Here is a 19,407-nt window from a genome sequence, read left to right as displayed (position 1 = left end):
AGCGCCCTGACACACTGGTGCCAAGAGAACCATCTCACCCTCAACAGGACTGCCTACAATCGCAAAGCTCTCCAGAGAGTGGTGCAGTGTGCTGAAAGGATAATTGGAGGTGAGCTTCCCTCCCTCCAGGACATCTACAAGAAGCAGTGCTTGAGGAAAGCAGGGAAGATCATCAAAGACTCCAGTCACCCCAGCCATTAACTGTTCAAACTACTTCAGGCAGGAGGTACTGCAGTATCTGGTCCCGAACCAGCAGACTGAGGCTACTTCCACACTAATGCGTTTTCGTTTGAAAACGCATCGTTTACTCGCTGTTTTGGCCTCCCGTCCGCACTGAGATGCCGTTTTCCTCAAGGAAAAACGCAGCGTTTTGAAAACGCTCTCGAAAATGCATACATTTCAAAACGATGACGAATTTTAGTCATGTGACCAATTAAACAAAGATAGCGGAGGGCATTATAAAGCAGTTGTTTTGATTGCTCTCAATTTTGACAGCCCTAAAAAAGATGAATATGAATTTGTACATGCTCCAGATAGCTTTTCTTCAAATTCTTTAATCCTCACTCACTTTTGCACATGCGCAGGACTGGAATGTAAGCGTTTTCAGCTGTTTCAATGTGGACGCACAACTCTGTGAAAATGACTGAAAACACTAGTGTGGACGCGGAGCATTTTCAGACGAAAACGCCGTTTTCAAATCTATCCGGGCTAGTGTGGAGGTAGCCTGAGGGACAGCTTTTTCCATCAGGCCACCAGACTGCTGAACACTGCATAGACACCTCAGTTTCACTTACCAGAACATTTAGGCACTCCATGTTGTACATATATGCCATTTCTTTTGCACAATATTCATACTACTGACCTCTGTATATTTTATTTTATATATATGTGTAACAGGGCAGCCCTTAGCGGCTGGAAACACAGTGAGATGGACTAAGGCAAGTGCAGTGGAACAAAGTATTTATTTGCCATACAGCTCTCCTTACAACAATTCACTTCGAGCTTCTTCACAGCACAATATATCCTCCTCTAATGACAACCAGCAGCCTTAAATATGTTCAGCTGTCACAGACCAAACCATTATTCCACTCTTAGGTAAATTCTTAAATCCCAACCTTCCACCACAGTATATAATATATCAATTAGAATAAATAAATACATTTCACATTTTCATATTAATAAATATTTCACACTTTAATGTTACACCAAACCCAATACTATAAAAACCCAGAAACCCAAGCACACAAAAAGATTCACCACACTCTCTTTACCAATGGTCTCTCCCGGAACCTTTAAATGGTGTCTGGACCCCCGGGGAAACATTTGCCCAAACACCCTGAAGAGGACACAGGCAAGAAAGGTGAGTAATCATTATCTTACAAACACTTATTTGCGCCACTTTTCTTCCTAGATTTCACACACACATTTGCATTAGTTTTCCTTACTGGTAAACCTTAATCATAATCTCAATCACCATTCTTCTCTCCTGACAGACAACCACCACATTCCTTGATGAGGAGCAGCTGTGCAGGATCTGAAACAAGGCTACCAACTGATTTTAAAATTCCCAATAAATAATCAATAAATATTTAAACTTCTTGTGTGCAAATGTTTTACTGTGCAAATCCATGCTTAAAGTGCAATGCTAAATAAAGTGCTTGATAAGGTGCTTTTAATAAAGTGAAAGGTGTGCTCTAAAGTGCTATACAGATAATATAATACAAATAAATGTAGTAAGGGAGTCCTCTTCCTTACAATATGTATATACACACACACACACACACACACACATATATCTATCGATCGATCGATAGATATATATCTAGATAGATATATATATACTGTATATATATATATACTGTATATATATATATATATATATATATATATATATATATATATATATATACTGTATATATATATATATATATATACTGTATATATATATATATATATATATATACTGTATATATATATATATATATATATACTGTATATATATATATATATATATATATATATACACATAGTGGCCTGGCGCCTCAATCTGAGCTGTGGAAGGAATGAAAAGTAGAGATAACTGAGGTATCCTTAAGCTGACTTGTCATTACCTGTACATGTATCTTCACTATATAACTGTATAATTCCGGTTTTATTTGAATTAATATTTTTAGGTGTGTTTGACTTATACAAGAACAACTTTTTAAAAATGAAAATAAATTTCAAATATAAATTTGCTTACTTTTGACTCTACAGGGAGTGCAGAATTATTAGGCAAATGAGTATTTTGTCCACATCATCCTCTTCATGCATGTTGTCTTACTCCAAGCTGTATAGGCTCGAAACCCTACTACCAATTAAGCATATTAGGTGATGTGCATCTCTGTAATGAGAAGGGGTGTGGTCTAATGACATCAACACCCTATATCAGGTGTGCATAATTATTAGGCAACCTCCTTTCCTTTGGCAAAATGGGTCAAAAGAAGGACTTGACAGGCTCAGAAAAGTCAAAAATAGTGAGATATCTTGCAGAGGGATGCAGCAGTCTTAAAATTGCAAAGCTTCTGAAGCGTGATCATCGAACAATCAAGCGTTTCATTCAAAATAGTCAACAGGGTCGCAAGAAGCGTGTGGAAAAACCAAGGCACAAAATAACTGCCCATGAACTGAGAAAAGTCAAGCGTGCAGCTGCCAAGATGCCACTTGCCACCAGTTTGGCCATATTTCAGAGCTGCAACATCACTGGAGTGCCCAAAAGCACAAGGTGTGCAATATAAAATACACTGCTGCTCGTCATCTCCGCTCACAGACTCAAAGTCTCTTAGTTGTTCCCCGTACACGACTGAAGACAAAAGGGGACAGAGCCTTTCAGTCTGTTGCACCAAGGCTGTGGAACAGTTTACCACTACAGTTACGTTTGCTTGACTCTGTGGATTGTTTTAAAAAACAGTTAAAAACTTTTCTGTTTAAACAAGCCTTTTGTTGATCTCTTCATATTTTATATTTTTTACATTATTTACATTTGATCTTTTATATTGTGTACATTGTCTATCGATTTTATTGTTTATTTTATATTTATGTACAGCACTTTGTGATTGTCTATCTGCGAAAAGCGCTTAATAAATAAAGTTTACTTACTTACTTACTTACTCAGAGACATGGCCAAGGTAAGAAAGGCTGAAAGATGACCACCACTGAACAAGACACACAAGCTGAAACGTCAAGACTGGGCCAAGAAATATCTCAAGACTGATTTTTCTAAGGTTTTATGGACTGATGAAATGAGAGTGAGTCTTGATGGGCCAGATGGATGGGCCCGTGGCTGGATTGGTAAAGGGCAGAGAGCTCCAGTCCGACTCAGACGCCAGCAAGGTGGAGGTGGAGTACTGGTTTGGGCTGTATCATCAAAGATGAGCTTGTGGGGCCTTTTCGGGTTGAGGATGGAGTCAAGCTCAACTCCCAGTCCTACTGCCAGTTTCTGGAAGACACCTTCTTCAAGCAGTGGTACAGGAAGAAGTCTGCATCCTTCAAGAAAAACATGATTTTCATGCAGGACAATGCTCCATCACACGCGTCCAAGTACTCCACAGCGTGGCTGGCAAGAAAGGGTATAAAAGAAGAAAAACTAATGACATGGCCTCCTTGTTCACCTGATCTGAACCCCATTGAGAACCTGTGGTCCATCATCAAATGTGAGATTTACAAGGAGGGAAAACAGTACACCTCTCTGAACAGTGTCTGGGAGGCTGTGGTTGCTGCTGCACGCAATGTTGATGGTGAACAGATCAAAACACTGACAGAATCCATGGATGGCAGGCTTTTGAGTGTCCTTGCAAAGAAAGGTGGCTATATTGGTCGCTGATTTGTTTTAGTTTTGTTTTTGAATGTCAGAAATGTATATTTGTGAATGTGGAGATGTTATATTGGTTTCACTGGTAAAAATAAATCATTGAAATGGGTATATATTTGTTTTTTGTTAAGTTGCCTAATAATTATGTACAGTAATAGTCACCTGCACACACAGATATCCCCCTAAAATAGCTAAAACTAAAAACAAACTAAAAATTACTTCCAAAAACATTCAGCTTTGATATTAATGAGTTTTTTGGGTTCATTGAGAACATGGTTGTTGTTCAATAATAAAATTATTCCTCAAAAATACAACTTGCCTAATAATTCTGCACTCCCTGTATTTATAGTAGTTTATAGTTTCAATCACTTACATAAAATTCAAGCTCATTAACATATAAACCATCACTGTCAATATCATTCTCTGTTTTTTTTATCCGAGGTGATATCCAGTAGCTCTCATTCACCGATGGTGGCCATCACACTCTTGGAGACATCTGTCATTTTTTCTGCAGATCTTCCAAGAAAAATCTTCCAAAATATGTCCCTCGCTGCGCAGAGACGAAAAACAAAGACAAAGCTGAGCTCACAAAAAGCCGACATTAATTTTTAGAGGTATGTGAAAAGGGTTTGAACGTTTTTCTAAACAGTGATAATCAAGTTAAACTTACATAAAGAAGTGACTAGAGAAGGAAAAATCTCTTACCAAAGTGCATGTAGGAGTTGAAGGTATGAGCACAGTTTTGTATGTCACGGGGGAAGGTGTAGATATCGAGATTACAGGAACTGACAACTTTGACAGGCTGAGCATCATCCACTTTACTGTTGCTATGCAGGTGCCCATAGGGAGCAGGTGGTGCTTTGTCTTCCTCCATACTGTGAGACCAGATCAAATGTGTGAAGTGAGAGAATGGCACCCAAAGATTTAAAGTATACAATTATATTTATTCATTTACTTATTGCAGCTTAACAGATCTAAATACTGGAAAGATTTTTATGATAATAATTGACAGTAAGTAAAACACAGGTTATCTCCACATCTCTCCTTTTAAAGAAAAGTTTTCTGAAGACTCATTCCAAATACAATTTTCAGATTTCTGCACAGAAAATACTCGTGCAGAATTAGTTCAATTGTTTACCAAAACCTAGTGTACAGTAGTTTTAATAAATTATATGCCTGTTCGAAGAATTAATCAACAATTAAACAAACTATTTATTTATTTATTTATAGGTTATCTCAACATTTCTCCTATAATTTTTTTTTTTTTTGTGGAGACTGAGTCCACAATATTGTTTCTTAATGACTGTTCTTTGGAAAATACTTGTGCAGTTTAATATGCTTTTGTATGATGATACTTACAACTCAGTGATTACAATATCTGGAAGCCAGAATTTGGTTCTGGGGAGATGCAGGAGGTCAGTACCAAACTGAACTTGGTCCCAACTGACAAACTCTTTCATCCAGGACTAAAACAATAAAATTGGTGTCAGCACAAAGAGCAGGTCTGAGTAGTCATTACATTTACAAAATATAAATCTATACCCTTAAATCACTTATAGGACTCATAGGATTATCATACTACTTTACATATCGTAGCTAAATAAGTATTTGGATAGATTTTGGTTCTGGACATTACCACAATGAATTTAAAATGAAACAACTCAGATGCATGTGAAGTGCAGATTTTCAGAGTCAATTCAGTGGAACTGAACTGAGAATTTTTTAAACAGTTTCTTCATTTCAGGAGCTCAAACGTCATTAGACAAATTAAATAACTAAACATAAAACATTCATTTCTAATACTTGGTTGAAAACCCGTTGCTGGCAATGACGCTCTGAAGTGTTGAACTCATGAACGTCATCAGATGCTGGGTTCCCTCCCTTTTAAAGCTCTGTCAGGCCATTAGGCTTTCAGTTACTGTTTCTTTTTTTGTGGGCCTGTCTTTAACAGGTGAAATGCATGCTCAGTTGGGTTAAGACCAAGTGACTGACTTGGCCATTCAAAAATATTCCACTTTAATAAACTTCTGGGTTTCTTAGGCTGTATGTTTTGGGTCATTGTCCATCTGTATTATGAAACTCCGCCCAATCCGTTTGACTGCATTTAGCCAGAATTGAGCAGACAGTCTCTGAGCACCTCATAATTCATTTGGCTGTTCCTGTCCTGTGTCAGTAAAAACTAGTGTCCCAGCGCCACTGGCAGCCATGCATGCTCATGCCATCACACTGCTTCCACAGTATTTTACAGACGATGTGGTGATGATGTGCTTTGCATCATGATCTGTTCCACGGCTTCTCCATACTTTTTCTTGCCATAATTCTGGTAGAGGTTGATCTTGGTTTCATCTGTCCAAAGATTTTTTTCCCAGAAGCTTGCTGGCTTTTTTAGATGTTCAAAAAAATGTTCGAAGTCCAATACTTCCAGTACTTTCATGCAGTCTTAAGGTAGACTTGGATATTGCACAGTTGGCTATTGTGGAGGGGTTTCTCTTGACCATGGAAATGAAAGCACCACACCTGAGATCAACTCCAGGAAATGTGTGTTTTAAAGTCTTTTTAGAACATAACGTGATAACTTGAACATAACTTTCAAATTCAAAGAACACACACTTCACACATAAAGACAGAAAACCATTCACACTCACATTCAAGGCTTTGGCCATGTTTGCGAACATATGTAATATTTATTTATAAAATCATGAAGCTTTTCTCTCAGTAATTTGTCTACACTTGAAGAGTTTTAGAAAGCAGTTCTGGAAAATGTTGCGGCCTGTATATACACTCATTAAATTATATATCAAGCTCATCTTCAAAGAGGTGGACATACCACTCCTAGAATCCCACACAGCATGAGGAAAGTGCCGATATGGGCCTTATGTCACTTACTTCAAAGATTGGAGACAGACAGTCCAGCAGTGCAGGTTGGTTTGGCACAGAACAGATCACCATGGAAGCACTGCACAGAACTGATGAAACAGTTAAACAATAATATTGAGTCTAATTATGTTCCCATGCATGTTGTCTTTTTTTGTCCATTCTGCTAAACTAATTTCTCCTTGTGAGAAAATAAAGTATTGAATTGAATTTTCACCAACATAATGCTGGTTAAACAGAAATTTATATATATTTATATTTAGCTTAACAAAATTCATACCTGACATGAAGGTTGGCTTAATGATGGAAGGACCCCCTTAAATTAAAAGGAAGTCAAGATGTTTTATTAATAATAGCTAGCAGTAAAATATTGCATTAAAGTAACAGATGCACTATTGCTATTAGTTATTATGTACATTACCTATAAGTTACACTTCATAACGTAAAGACCAGAAGATTCCTTTTCATGACTTCCAAGTCTGCAGCTTTTCTGGGAAACCAACTCCAAATTTCCAGCCTTCATGGCCAAGATATTCATATTGTCATTAAACAAAGCATGATGTGGACAAACCACGGGGAAAATGATGTGGAGCAGGGAAAACTAAGGGCAGGGCGACTGCTTTGGCTGTATGTGTTTTGAGACAAAGTGCAGCTAAACCACAGTTAATGTACTGTACCTCAGTGTGTGACTCAAAAAATGGTAAAGACTGACCACAGCAACGTCAGTGTCACACCGACTGATCACAAGCAAATGAGAGTAACCTGTGAGAAACAGGTGGTGTTTGGTTTCAAAACCTCCTACCAGCCAAGCATTTATCATTTTATATAACATGTTTATTGAAAAGGTTTTTTTTTTTTTGTCTACTATTTTTTCAGACTTGGTTTAAGTTATATACAATAACATTTCATGCATACTTCTCAATATTAATTTGCTCAGGAACAAATAAAACAGACATACAGATATAAGTGAACTGTGTCTGGTGACAGTCAGTGAGAGTCAGCGTTTATGTAAGCTGAAAATAAATAATTAAATACATAATTGAATAACTAATTAAATATGTCATTAATTAATTCATTAAAATTGGAAATAAATTAATAATTTCATAAATGTTTTCAATGAAAAAGATTGATTTGTAGGTACTTACTTATATATTTCTTTTTTAGTAAATATTTGTCTATTTTAATTTATTAATGACAAATATAGTTAATGATCTAATGACGTATTTATTTAATTCATTTTGGTACTTGTGGCCAAACCAACCAGGGTGGGCTCGTTTGGCTTACAGCAGTTTGCCTTGTAAGGAATGCAAAGGGCTGATGAGATAGTAAAATAATATTGAGTCAAACTATGCTGCAGGGTTTGGTTTGTTTCACAATAAGTTTCACAATAAAACAATTTTCACATTTATTTTGTACATCATAGAAATATAATTCCATAGATAATGGAATTTATGGAATTATATTTCCAATTACCGCTCAGTCCAGAAAAATTTAAATATTCCAGGCAAAACCTCCCACAATTCTTCCGCAGTGATTAGAAAAACTCATTGCCAGATACCATAAATGTTTGATTGTTTAATCATCATAATTGTTTTCAAAGTTTAAACCATGAGTTGATTTTGTTGTAAAAGTGGGGCCGTCCTCTGGTTCCTGTCTTCTGTTTCCACCCACCTGGTGTAATGACATACCTGTTCTTGATATTCTTGTTTGTGGCCAATACTTTTTCTGAAGTCCTGAAGTTTATGTTGACAAAGGGTTCATTACGCAAAATTTTTCAACACAGTCCTCTTGGCTGACTTCCAGTGGACAAAAATATGGATAACAGCTTGAATCTACCACTTTAAATGAACCGCTTCATTATGATTGCCCCTCTGCAGAGCTGAATTGACAGCTTCTGTTTAATATTATGTGACAGTTCTGTGATATATTGGGCTACCGTTCTGGGGCTTTGAACGTATAGTTTTGGGTGAAAAAATTATGTTTTGTCTATTTGAGTAATAAATCATTTTGATGAATAAACATTCCTTGTTTAAACATGTGCCATTGTGTGTTCTCCTTTTGCTTGTGACTTCTTGATGTTTTTTTCTTAATAAAAATCCAAAAAAATACATTAAATATAATCTATTCAACACAATCTTACAATAGGTTGGAAGTATGCTTGTGCTCCATGTGATTTTATAATTCATTAATCAAGCTTTATCAACAGACTTAAGTTTGTGGTTATACAGAAAAAAGCACAATATATAAAACCAACCAAATATTAACTTTCTTAAAAGCGCTTTAAAAGTGCAAACACCTGCAGTTACAAATATCTGAAAAAACATCTTACAACCCCCTCCAGCTATTTTAAGGAGGATTCTCATTGCATCATTGTATGTGACTTGCAACTTTGGCATGCTACACTGTGTGTAAGATGACCACAGGGGGGCAGTATAGAATGGTGTGGAAAATGCTTCAAACCCGGTGTCTCCAACTTCAGTCCTGGAGAGCTACTGTCCTGGAGCTTTAGATCCATCCCTACTCCAACACAGCTGAATCAAATGGTTGAATTACCTCTTCAGCATGCCATCAAGCATGGCAAAGGCCTGGTAACAAGGCCAATCATATAGATCCTAAGATTTTCGGTTTGAGTGACCATGATGGTGAGAATTAGAATGGAATAAATGAGAGCATTGTTATGTCCTAAGATCAAAGTTGACCACGAACCCCCCCCCCAAAAAAGCACACTGAGTAATATATCACATGAAAATGCATGTGCAAAACATCTTTTTTCGAATCACAATGACGCCATAAATTTTCCAAAGTCAATTCTGCACACTATGAGTGGCTTTGTTTTATTATTTAGTTTTGTAAATGAAGAATTTTGAGTAATTTAGCACCAAAACTCAAATACAGAAAACTGATGCTATAAAAAAAAAAAAAATAAGTATAGGCTTCCCAAGAACTCAATATAAAACTGTCTTCAGTTAAGATGCTTTTACACAGCTTAGAATAATTGTAAGATTAAGTTCATTATTATCTGGACTTTAAAACATTATGATTTAATTGTCTTAATTGGTTCACAAAGTCATGAAAATGTAAGACAGATGAAGGGTTATTTGTATATTTGGCATACTAAAATGACAAAACATGAATTATGGTTAAAGTAATAAATTTCAGTGTGTGGTGTTAAATGTTTTTTAAGCAAAAAAATAAATACAAAGAGTTTAAAGAACAGACAAGCTAAAAAGTTAAATTAGGCTGCATTGTATGAAACCACCCAGATAATGATGATGGTAATGAAGCTGACTGTTATGAAGATGATGTAAAGGATGAACAGCAGGCGGTCTATGATTAAACCTATCTGGATCCATTCCTCTGTGCTCAGGCTTTTGCTCAGATGCTGCTCCACCTGAAGGCGGATGGCCTGGAGGACTCTGCCCAGGCTCCACAGCTCTTGCAGGGCTTTGTCCTCACTCAGTGGCCCCTTCTGCTCCAGAGTCTTGGATTCCTCTGTCACTGGAGAGGAGATTGGCATTTTTATTGCAGGGAAAACAACAGAAGATATGTCAGCTTTGACATTTTTTAAGAACTTGCTCATCCTGATCTTGTCTCCTACCTTGTGTGACTGGATTTTGGATCACTGTGTCGTTTCGATCTCTGGGCTTTGGAGGAAGGCATACTAGTCGACCCAGGATTTTAAGAACAAGCACTCTGATCCAACGAGGAGCTCGAGAATAGTGAGAGGAACTGTGCAGGAATTTTGTGATGACGATAGTTTCCAGTAGACTGCCCACCATCATAGCCAGGCACAAAGACAGGAAAACATCTATAATAATGATGACGATAGTGGAATAATAAGTAATGGTAACATTTTATAGACAAATACAAGTTAAATCCATACAAAACTTTTAAAAATAAAATGATACAAATTTTTGGTCGTTTGGAGTAAACAGCATCAACACAGTAAGATGGCAGATTACTTATTCAGATTACTGGAACCACTTTTTACAGTTAATATATAACACCAGTATTCAAGATATATTTTTGTCTTGTAGCTAAAAGAGCTCGACGGTGACCTCTGCATGTGTGGCCTCTACATCTTGACCAAAGACCTGTGTTGTACATTTTGTGCTTGACATGTAAAGTCCCATGAAAGTAAGTACAGTGGAAGAATTTTGGTCTAATCTTCTTTACAACATTTCCTCAGTTCATTGAGCTTTGTGGGCATTCACTCCTGCGGACCTCATTTAAGGTCTTTCCTGGGGTTAAGGTATGGACATTGAGTGGGTCATTGCAGCATCATGATTCTTTTCTTTTTCAGTCAGACTGTTGTTGATTTTTTTCTGTTTCAGATCAATGTCCTTTTGCATGACCCATTGTTGACCAAGCTTTAGGTGTTGAACAGATGGCCTCATATTTGACTCTAGAATACTTTCTTATACAGAGGATAAGAGAAGTAAGTAACTTAAAAAAATAAAAATAAAAACTGAAGTGAAAAATTTGGTTACTTGGAAAACAGAAATATCCTTAGTGTTAGTCTCGTTAAAAGAAATTATTACATAGGTGATATATGTCATACATGGCTTATAAATAATAATTAAAAACAATAAAATCTTTCACACAACAAGAACTAATCTAAAATGAGTAGACCTACTCTGAAAACTCGCTGACTAAACTAATCAGACATAAAAAAAAGAGAAAACTAAGTAAAAATAAAAACAAATTAAAATTAAAATGAAGGAAATAACCTTAACTTTGCTGGAAGGTGCCCAGGTCCTGTGGCTGCAAACCACAAACCCAAGTCATCGTCCCTCTGTGGTTCAGAGGTGGAATGAGGTGTTTGTGCTGACATGTTGTGTTTCCTTTATCACCAACATTATAACCAAAAACCTCCACTTTTCCTTAGAAATTACACACATGTAGCTTCATAATCACATAATTGTAGTTATACTGTTACATATGTAGATCAGAACAAGCAACTCTTCAGCATTTGGGCCAAAGACTCACATTGGGAATAACTGTATACCCATCGAGACAATGTAAACTTACTTATGAGGGGTAAGTCATTTTCAGTGATGGGTAGCAGGTCATTCATTATGAGCAGGAAGACGGTGTAGCCCAGGATTAGTGTCATCTTGAACAAAGACCGGTCAGCATCATTGGGAGGTAAGATGAAGCTGAAGAGGTCCACAGTGATGAGGAAGCAGCTGGGGAGCAGGAGGTTCACTACGTATATCATTGGCTGGCGCCGCAATGAGATCTGCAGCAAAGTGGAATTTAAAATAATTCCTTTCTACTTCGATCATACAGTACCTCATACAAAGAGCTTTGTTTAACACTTTTTGCACTTAAAGTCAGACCCTAAGGTTTATATGACTTGGTTGTGAAATGTTTTCCCCATTTTAACAAAGACTGTCAATCCGTTTCTGTTGTAGGAAATTAGTTATGATCAAAATTCTTAAAGAATCATATATCAGTACAGAAGGGAACAGTATATTTTCTGTGATGGCAGACGATAATCATCATTTTGTTATGTGGTTTAACAATTTAACTGAAATTAAATTGTAACTATCCACTTATAGTTCTTTACATACATGAACAAAACACTAAGGAAAAGTGCTTTTTTGCGCCTTAATGTTTTTGAATTCAGTGCTCTATACATCCTTTTTTCTTATAGTATGAATACAAATTTTTTACGATGTAATGCAGTGACTTACATAGAAGTGAATTTCGTCATAAAAGTCTGATGCTGTAGATGGCAGTGTGTATTTCTTTGCTGCAATTCCAATTAATTCCCATTCACCCATAGTTGCCATCATTGATTTAGAGTATTCAAACATACTCTCTGGAGTCCCTGTCAGGTAAAGCTGCACAGCCTTACCTGCGTGGAAAATAGTCAAAGTTTGTCAGACAAGGCTATTCCTTCATATCAATTTCAGTAAAATAACTGTATTAAAAACAAAGCCACTCAAATGACAGGACGGATTGTAATAGATCCTCATGGTCATACTTACTCTTGAGTGTGAATGAGTTGAAGGTTAAAGTGCAGTTCTGAATGTCAAATGGAAACAAGTAGATGTCAAGCCTGCACGAGGTGACAGCTTTGATCGGCTGTGAATCACTCACAGTACCATCAGAAAGCAGGTAGGTATATGGCACCTTTGGAGCTGTGTTTTCATCCATGCTGCAGGAAGATGGAATACATAAAAATTATAAAATCAAGCACCTGTATGCTGATATTGCCCTCATTAAATGTTTCATTCAAAACTTTATGCAGATGATAGTAGATCATAGACTTGAGAGAATTAGAGTGCAGCCTGATTTTAAGTGACTGCTTATTGTTCACTTGTCTGCTTCTTTCTGTCTGCTAAATATCATAGGAGGCAAATGAAAAAGATTATATCTTTCTATAGTGGATATCAGTGTTACCAAGCTTCTCTATATATCCACCCTATATTTGTTTTATTTCTAAATAAAGCATATGGAGTCAGAACCAAAATATATTTTCTGACAATAGTATGTACAGAAAATATACCTTTGTACTTTCACCTGTATGCACCTTGTCCAGAGTTAGCTCGTTATTGGCTAATGATGCTTAAGGATAGTTCTCAAGATCATACAAATACATAAAAAAGAAACTCATTGTAATCTTTGATTGGATGGGACTTACATTTCATTGATTATAATGTCTGGTACCCAGATATTTGTTCTTGGAACAGAAATCCGACTAGTTCCACAATCTTCTGGGTCCCATTTGGTAAATTCATTTTCCCATTCCTGTGACACAAATCATGCAGATATAAACATGATCGTTATATAAAACCCGGTGGTTACCATTTCAAACTTTGGATGTTTCCATCTGAAAACAACCCCCTAAAACTAAAGAGCCCGGTACCGTCTTTCTTCTTTTTAACTTAATTGTTTTTAATAAGTCCCTCTGTCTTATTGTACGGTCTTCATCTTACCATATAAAGCAACTTGAGGCAACAGTTGTAAATTGACACTATATAAATAAGACTGAACTGAAAGTTACTGATGTGTTTGACCAGAAAACTTTCAAGGACTTGCACTTTGAGCTATAAAAACATTTTCATGGATAGCATGGATAGAAATCAGCATTACTGGTTTAAAACCTACTGTGAAGAACTACTTACAACATCTTGCCAGAGAAATGTTGTGAGGAGCTGGTCTTTCTCATCCTGAAAAGCATGAATTTTTATGGTTTTTGTCTTGTTCAGTATGCAGAAAAGCACATATGTATACATCTGATCTAGTATTGATTTGGTTTTAAGTTAATGGCGTCATTTACCACTCCCATAATGCCAAACACGGTTAAGAAAAGGCCGATGTTCGTGACTGTTGTTATGTTCACCACAGGTCGAATAGCTTTCAGGTTGAAGACTGGCTTAAGTGCCTCCAGCATTGAAGGTGTATCAGGGTTAGAGCAGTTCAACATGGTGGAGCCGTAATGAGCTGCAAAGGAAAGAAGAAATGTGTCCTTGGGATTTCTAAAGGTGACTTCACATTTGCTTCAGTATCTAGCAACATATATGTATTTTTTTCTAACAACCTTCAGAAACCCACATAAAGCATTCACGTGAAATGCATAAACCCAAATAGATAAATGCCTGATTTGTAAGTACAATAACAAGTGCAATGTTTTGTGCATTTTTTCAACCCTACATTTAGGTGGACACACTACAGGTATAGAGTAAACATTTAACTGGTTAATGTTACAGTGAAATTGCCTAAATCTAAATTTAACTTTGTTCAGTGTTCAGATTTCTGAAAGAGTCAATTTTAATACCTGCTTTTAAGCAATCCACAAAAAAATTTAAAATGTGGACAGGAATGAATGCAGACAGCATGGTGGGTAACATTTCTGGATAAATGTGTATTTTGGTCAGTTTTTGGCATCTAGTGCCTCATGTTTTGTCTTGCTTGGATAGTTATAAAAGTAGCTAACTGTCACTTTGTGTTTTGCTGACAAAGTAAACAAGTCCAGTCAGCTGCAACGACACTGGGAAGTAAAAAGAAATAGAAAAAGAAAGGAAAGCCCTCAAATCCAAAAATGTCAACTTACACTTTATCCTTTAATGGGTGTTATAACCTGACCCCTTGAAACCAATTTTGCATTTAAGAATATGAACAGGTATAATATCATTTTGTAATATTTAATACGACATCTAGAGAGACTGTAGATTGTACACATGAAATACGCAGTATAGCACAAACACAGTTTGATAAACATAGTTTGCTGAACCTTTAAAATGTCTCAGTTATATATTTATTATTCTGGATTGTTTACCAAATTAAATGAGAACTGTGAGAAAATCAGCACATAAAAACTAATAACATAAGAAACATAAATAAATATGTTTTTGTATATTAGACTTTACTTACCATGCATGAGCAGAGAGATGAAGATGAACAGACGCTTAGAAGACCGGACTTTCAGCTGGCACTGCTAAAAAAAACATTAAAATTCACACAACAAACAACAAAAAACAAAATTTAACCTAACTGTTAAATCTTCCTTCATCCTACATCTGGTATACATGTGGTACACGCTGAACGTCCTGTTATGATTAAGCAAATTAAAAACAGTTATATATGTTTTAGATATAATGTTGTTATAAACATGAATAATGGATGAGTTGTCTCTTAGTCTCTAGAATCGGAAATTGATGTTTTAGATTACTTGGGTTAAGTCCTGGAGGTCCTTGCATACTCTCGTTAGGTCCCACACAGCCCTGTTCTTCATTGCTGGCCCCTTTTTTTCTTGAGGCCCCTCATAAACTTCAATATTTGAGACAGCAGTTGTGGTCATCTGGTCTATTTCTAAGTCAATTCAGGAAAAATCTTCACAATATATCTTCTTTTACAATTTTTTATGACAAAATAAATGATTTTCAACTATTCTTTGAATTCAATTATTTCTGTAATGCTGCATTTCTTCATGGCACTGACATTTAACCACCGCAAAGCTACTTATTAACTACATACCTGAAGCTCGTGGTTTCTTATTCATTTGTGTCGTACAAACAAGAAATCCCAGAAACTGCAGAATAAGGACAGAGATCCAACGAGGGACAAGAGAGAAGTCGGCAGACTCACACAGCAGGTTGGTGATGAGGGTTATTTCCAGCAGACTGGCCACCATCAGAGCCAAGCAGAGAGAAAAGGACATGTGCGCTGAAACAATACACAGAAACAAAAGTTTACAATGTTACAGTCTATATAGATCAAGGTCACTTTATTTTAGAAAAACGATAGCATTTTTCATCCCTTCCCAAAACACAGACACCTATTTAAATCTGACGGGTACATATCTGGTAATTAGAGAAGAATCAAATAAAGAAAAAAAAAAACAGTTTTTATTAAGTTTAGTGATGGCAGCTGTTTTTATAACGCTTTGTCCTGCATCTTGGAACTAGAAACCTCTGTCCCGAGGGAAAAAGCTGAAATTCACCCCGTAGAGGATGGGAACCATTCTTAAGAAGAGCCATCTGTTGTACCTGTTTAGAGTACAGGGAGGCTAAACAGGGCTGTGACTCACCTGTCAGACTACTGGACCATCTCACTCATTCAATGAGTTTTTCTCTGTGACAGAGGTCTGACTGAACAATGCGACCAAACAAAAAGGTAAAACAGACTCATGATAAAACAAAGTTGAAATTGTTCGGTCAGTGTGAAAATAAGCAAGTTTCCTAAGGCAGTAAAGGTGTTGGTGACCCCTGCTGCTGAACAATCATTAATCCGCTATCAACAACATACAGCAAAGTGAAAGAATTTGATTGGTTACCAAAAATTGTTGTTTCAATACAGTATCAACCTATTCAAAAGATTTAAAGTATACAATTTAATGTATTCATTTAGCTTTTGCAGATGAACACTGCTAAATACCAGAAAGATATTTACAATAATTGACAATAAAGAAAACATAGGTTATCTCCACGTCTCTTTTAAAGAGATTTCTTTCTGGAGATTGATTGCACAATACAATTTCCAGATGACTGTTCTCTGGAAAACACTCATAGCAAATCTGCATGACATCATTGACCAAAAACTACATTTTGTGGAGACTGATTCCACAAAACAGCTTCTAGATCAGTGTTTTTTTGGAAAATACTTGTGTAATTTGATATAAAAAGTACATGTTTTTGTAAGACAATACTTACGACTCGGTAATTACAATATCTGAACCTAAAATTTGGTTCTGGGGAGATGCAGCAGGTCAGAACCACACTGAAACAGGTCTAAAGACTAAAGACAACAAAACTGGTGTCAGCACAAAGAGCTGTGAGTAGTCATGACATTTACAAAATATAAATCCAACCCCCTGCATTGCTATATAGGACTTGGATTACTGTACTACTTACGTATTGTGGCCGAATATAAGTGAGAAGGAGCCGAGCCTTTTGATCCTGGAAGACAACAAAAGATACTTTACCATAGGAAAACACTAATGCTGTTTGTCCTAAAGTCTTTTCAGAAAATAACTTGAATCTTGGAGGAAGTCTCAGTGGAGGTCTGAAACACAAAGAAATGCACACATTTCACAAATGAAGACAGAAAACCGTTTACACTCACATTCCGGGTTTGGCCATGTGTCGCAAACTCGCTCAAAGTAGGCGACAAGCAGGGAGTCTGTGACACAAGAATTTTGCTTAAATGTAAAATTATTTACTGAACATAACTAACCAAGACACAAAGATCACCAGTAGGTGGATGTCAGGTACAGTGGAAGAAAGAGCGAGCATTTGGGCCAGCTTTTATAACCCGCAAGACACAGGTGACCCGCATTAGCTGACGATCCTCCCATGCCATGAAAACAGCAGGCCATAGCTTTCATGAGTGTGGGAGGGTCGTAACACCGTGTTTGCAAACATACATAATATTTATTTCTTAAAAAATTGAAGCTTTTCTCTCAGTAATTTCTCTACACTTGAAGAGTTTTAGAAAGCAGTGATGGAAAATGTTTTAGTCTCTGTATACACTCATTAAATTATATATTAAGCTCATCTTCAGAGAGGTGAACATACCACTCCTACAATCCCATATAGAGTAAAGAAAGCACTGATATCAGGGCATGTTGTTAAGTTCTCGACAGGCCACATGTCACTTATTTCAAAAACTGGAGACTAGAGCCTCCAGCTGGGCAGGTTCATTTGGTTTCACCATGTAAGCGCTGCAAAGAGCTGATGAAACAATAAAACAACAATATTGAGTCTAATTATGTTGTGGTGCGTGTGCAATGTGATTTGATTGGAACAAATTCAATACATTTCTCTTTCCAAACGTAATTCTCAGTACAGAGGAATTTAAATATTCCAGTATGTGTTTTACTATATTAAACATAATGCTGAACTTTGGCTGGGACTTCTCTAGCTAAAAAATCTCAGGGTGTTGGCTTTTGTAGGCTTTTGTACATTTATAGCAAGCATGTGCTAACAAAGGCTCATTTTATTATTAATTGTTTTAACCACCTACTCCATGGAAAGTTTGACTCTTTTTCCTCTGGCCGTCATTTCAGAGCAGGTTTCTTTTCTCCCTACTGCTACCTGCCACTTTTTTCCCCTTTTTATTGTTGTTGTTGTTTTATTGTTGTTGTGTCTTTTATTTATCGTGACAGTGTTTTATTCTTATGCGATTGTAGTGAAGTAGATTTTGGGTTAGGATGTTACATGATGTCCCTAAACGCACCACTGACATCCACACCTTTCAGCCGACAATTACCTAGCTATAAGAAACAGCTGCGCTTCACTACTGAGAGAAGGCATTTGGCGGTCTTGGCAATCTAAGGTGGCTGCAGCACTAGGCAGTTGAGCTCCACATATCTCTTAAGGAAAGCTACTCAGTTGCCCTTAGAGAGTGGCAAGTGCGACTTTTGTTTATCATACTGTGGCATAGTAGGGTGGACTCTGACTACTGTTTCCCTCTCTTGTTGCAGGTGTGCATTAGACTGCTGCTGTCTTGTCAGATGCTGTTTTGTTTGTTATGCACTACTTTTATAACGTATAGTGATTTGGGATGTGGTTTTATGTAGATCTTTTATTGATTGTTTAACGTTTTATCTTTTCTTTTATTGCTTTAGTGGAGGTGCGGCCGCTTGTTTAGAGGCTAGGCACGTGAGGTGGAATCCCCTCCCCGATGCATGCGAGTGTACACACCGGGCATAGGCAGATTGCACCATTTAGAGTTTAGTGTGAGTGAGGTTTGCTGTGAAATCACACGGGTGAGTAATTGGTGGCACCCTTGGGCACTCCTCCCTGTAGGTTGCCTCCTCAAGTGGCCGGTCTCCACCATTTTGTCTAGTTGCCTCTTTTAACATATTGTGCTTGTTTTAGTGTAGCATTGTGGTAGGGAGTATGTCGTTTTAATTATTGTTCGGTAATAAAGTGTTTTAATTATTTTACTCTCTTACCCCTGCTACCCTAGGTGCCTTTTTAATCTTTTAGTTATGTTTTAGTAGTTCCTCTAAATAAACTTTTGAATTATAAACTTTCTTTGTTTCACCTCTGCCTTTAAATAACGAGTCTGTGGGCTTTGGTAGCCAGTGCAATCTTCTCATTGGCTAGAGAAATCTTTCCTGGGGTTGTAGCGCCCTCCCCCAGGTGGCGTTGTCACTACTTTAGTAACCGTCCCCGGTTATCTCTCATTTTCGCGACACCACACAATCTTTTACTCATTGTCCCCAT

The 19,407-nt window shown here is 36.9% G+C and overlaps 1 protein-coding gene and 1 long non-coding RNA gene across 3 annotated transcripts; one reads left to right on the top strand and one right to left on the bottom strand.

Annotated features, from left to right (window-relative positions):
- Positions 1–835: 835 nt before the first annotated feature.
- LOC112842415 (uncharacterized) lies at positions 836–1,609 on the top strand. Its single transcript, XR_003214175.1, has 2 exons — positions 836–1,360; positions 1,494–1,609. It is a non-coding gene; the product is annotated as an uncharacterized LOC112842415 (long non-coding RNA).
- Positions 1,610–9,561: 7,952 nt separating this feature from the next.
- Positions 9,562–17,460, bottom strand: LOC109194741 (5-hydroxytryptamine receptor 3C). 2 transcript variants are annotated; one of them, XM_019345500.2, is made up of 14 exons: positions 17,300–17,460; positions 17,089–17,133; positions 16,888–16,972; positions 15,713–15,901; positions 15,408–15,547; positions 15,110–15,173; positions 14,016–14,179; positions 13,861–13,905; positions 13,377–13,483; positions 12,721–12,890; positions 12,424–12,587; positions 11,756–11,966; positions 10,323–10,532; positions 9,562–10,222 (listed from the first exon to the last, which is right to left on the bottom strand). In XM_019345500.2, exons 4-14 carry the CDS (start codon positions 15,894–15,896, stop codon positions 9,960–9,962), a joined length of 1,722 nt encoding a protein of 573 aa, XP_019201045.1. In that variant the 5' UTR covers positions 15,897–15,901; positions 16,888–16,972; positions 17,089–17,133; positions 17,300–17,460; the 3' UTR covers positions 9,562–9,959. The 2 variants fall into 2 exon arrangements, with proteins under 2 accessions (XP_019201045.1, XP_025754737.1); XM_025898952.1 differs by lacking the exons at positions 9,562–10,222; positions 10,323–10,532 and adding an exon at positions 11,191–11,607.
- Positions 17,461–19,407: the final 1,947 nt, after the last annotated feature.

Source organism: Oreochromis niloticus, linkage group LG15 (assembly GCF_001858045.2).
Source record: "Oreochromis niloticus isolate F11D_XX linkage group LG15, O_niloticus_UMD_NMBU, whole genome shotgun sequence".
Lineage (NCBI taxonomy): Eukaryota > Metazoa > Chordata > Actinopteri > Cichliformes > Cichlidae > Oreochromis > Oreochromis niloticus.
Note: the sequence above shows the minus strand (reverse complement) of the source record. Positions and strands in the feature narration are given on the sequence as shown.

Excerpts from the sequence above, each read along its gene's own strand:
- LOC109194741 (XM_019345500.2), bottom strand. The coding sequence starts at position 15,896 with ATGTCCTTTTCTCTCTGCTTGGCTCTGATGGTGGCCAGTCTGCTGGAA. Across the intron at positions 13,484-13,860 it reads CATTTCTCTGGCAAGATGTT|GAATGGGAAAATGAATTTAC; the intron begins GTAAGTAGTTCT and ends TTTGTGTCACAG. Across the intron at positions 10,533-11,755 it reads AAATGACTTACCCCTCATAA|ATGTTTTCCTGTCTTTGTGC; the intron begins GTAAGTTTACAT and ends TCATTATTATAG.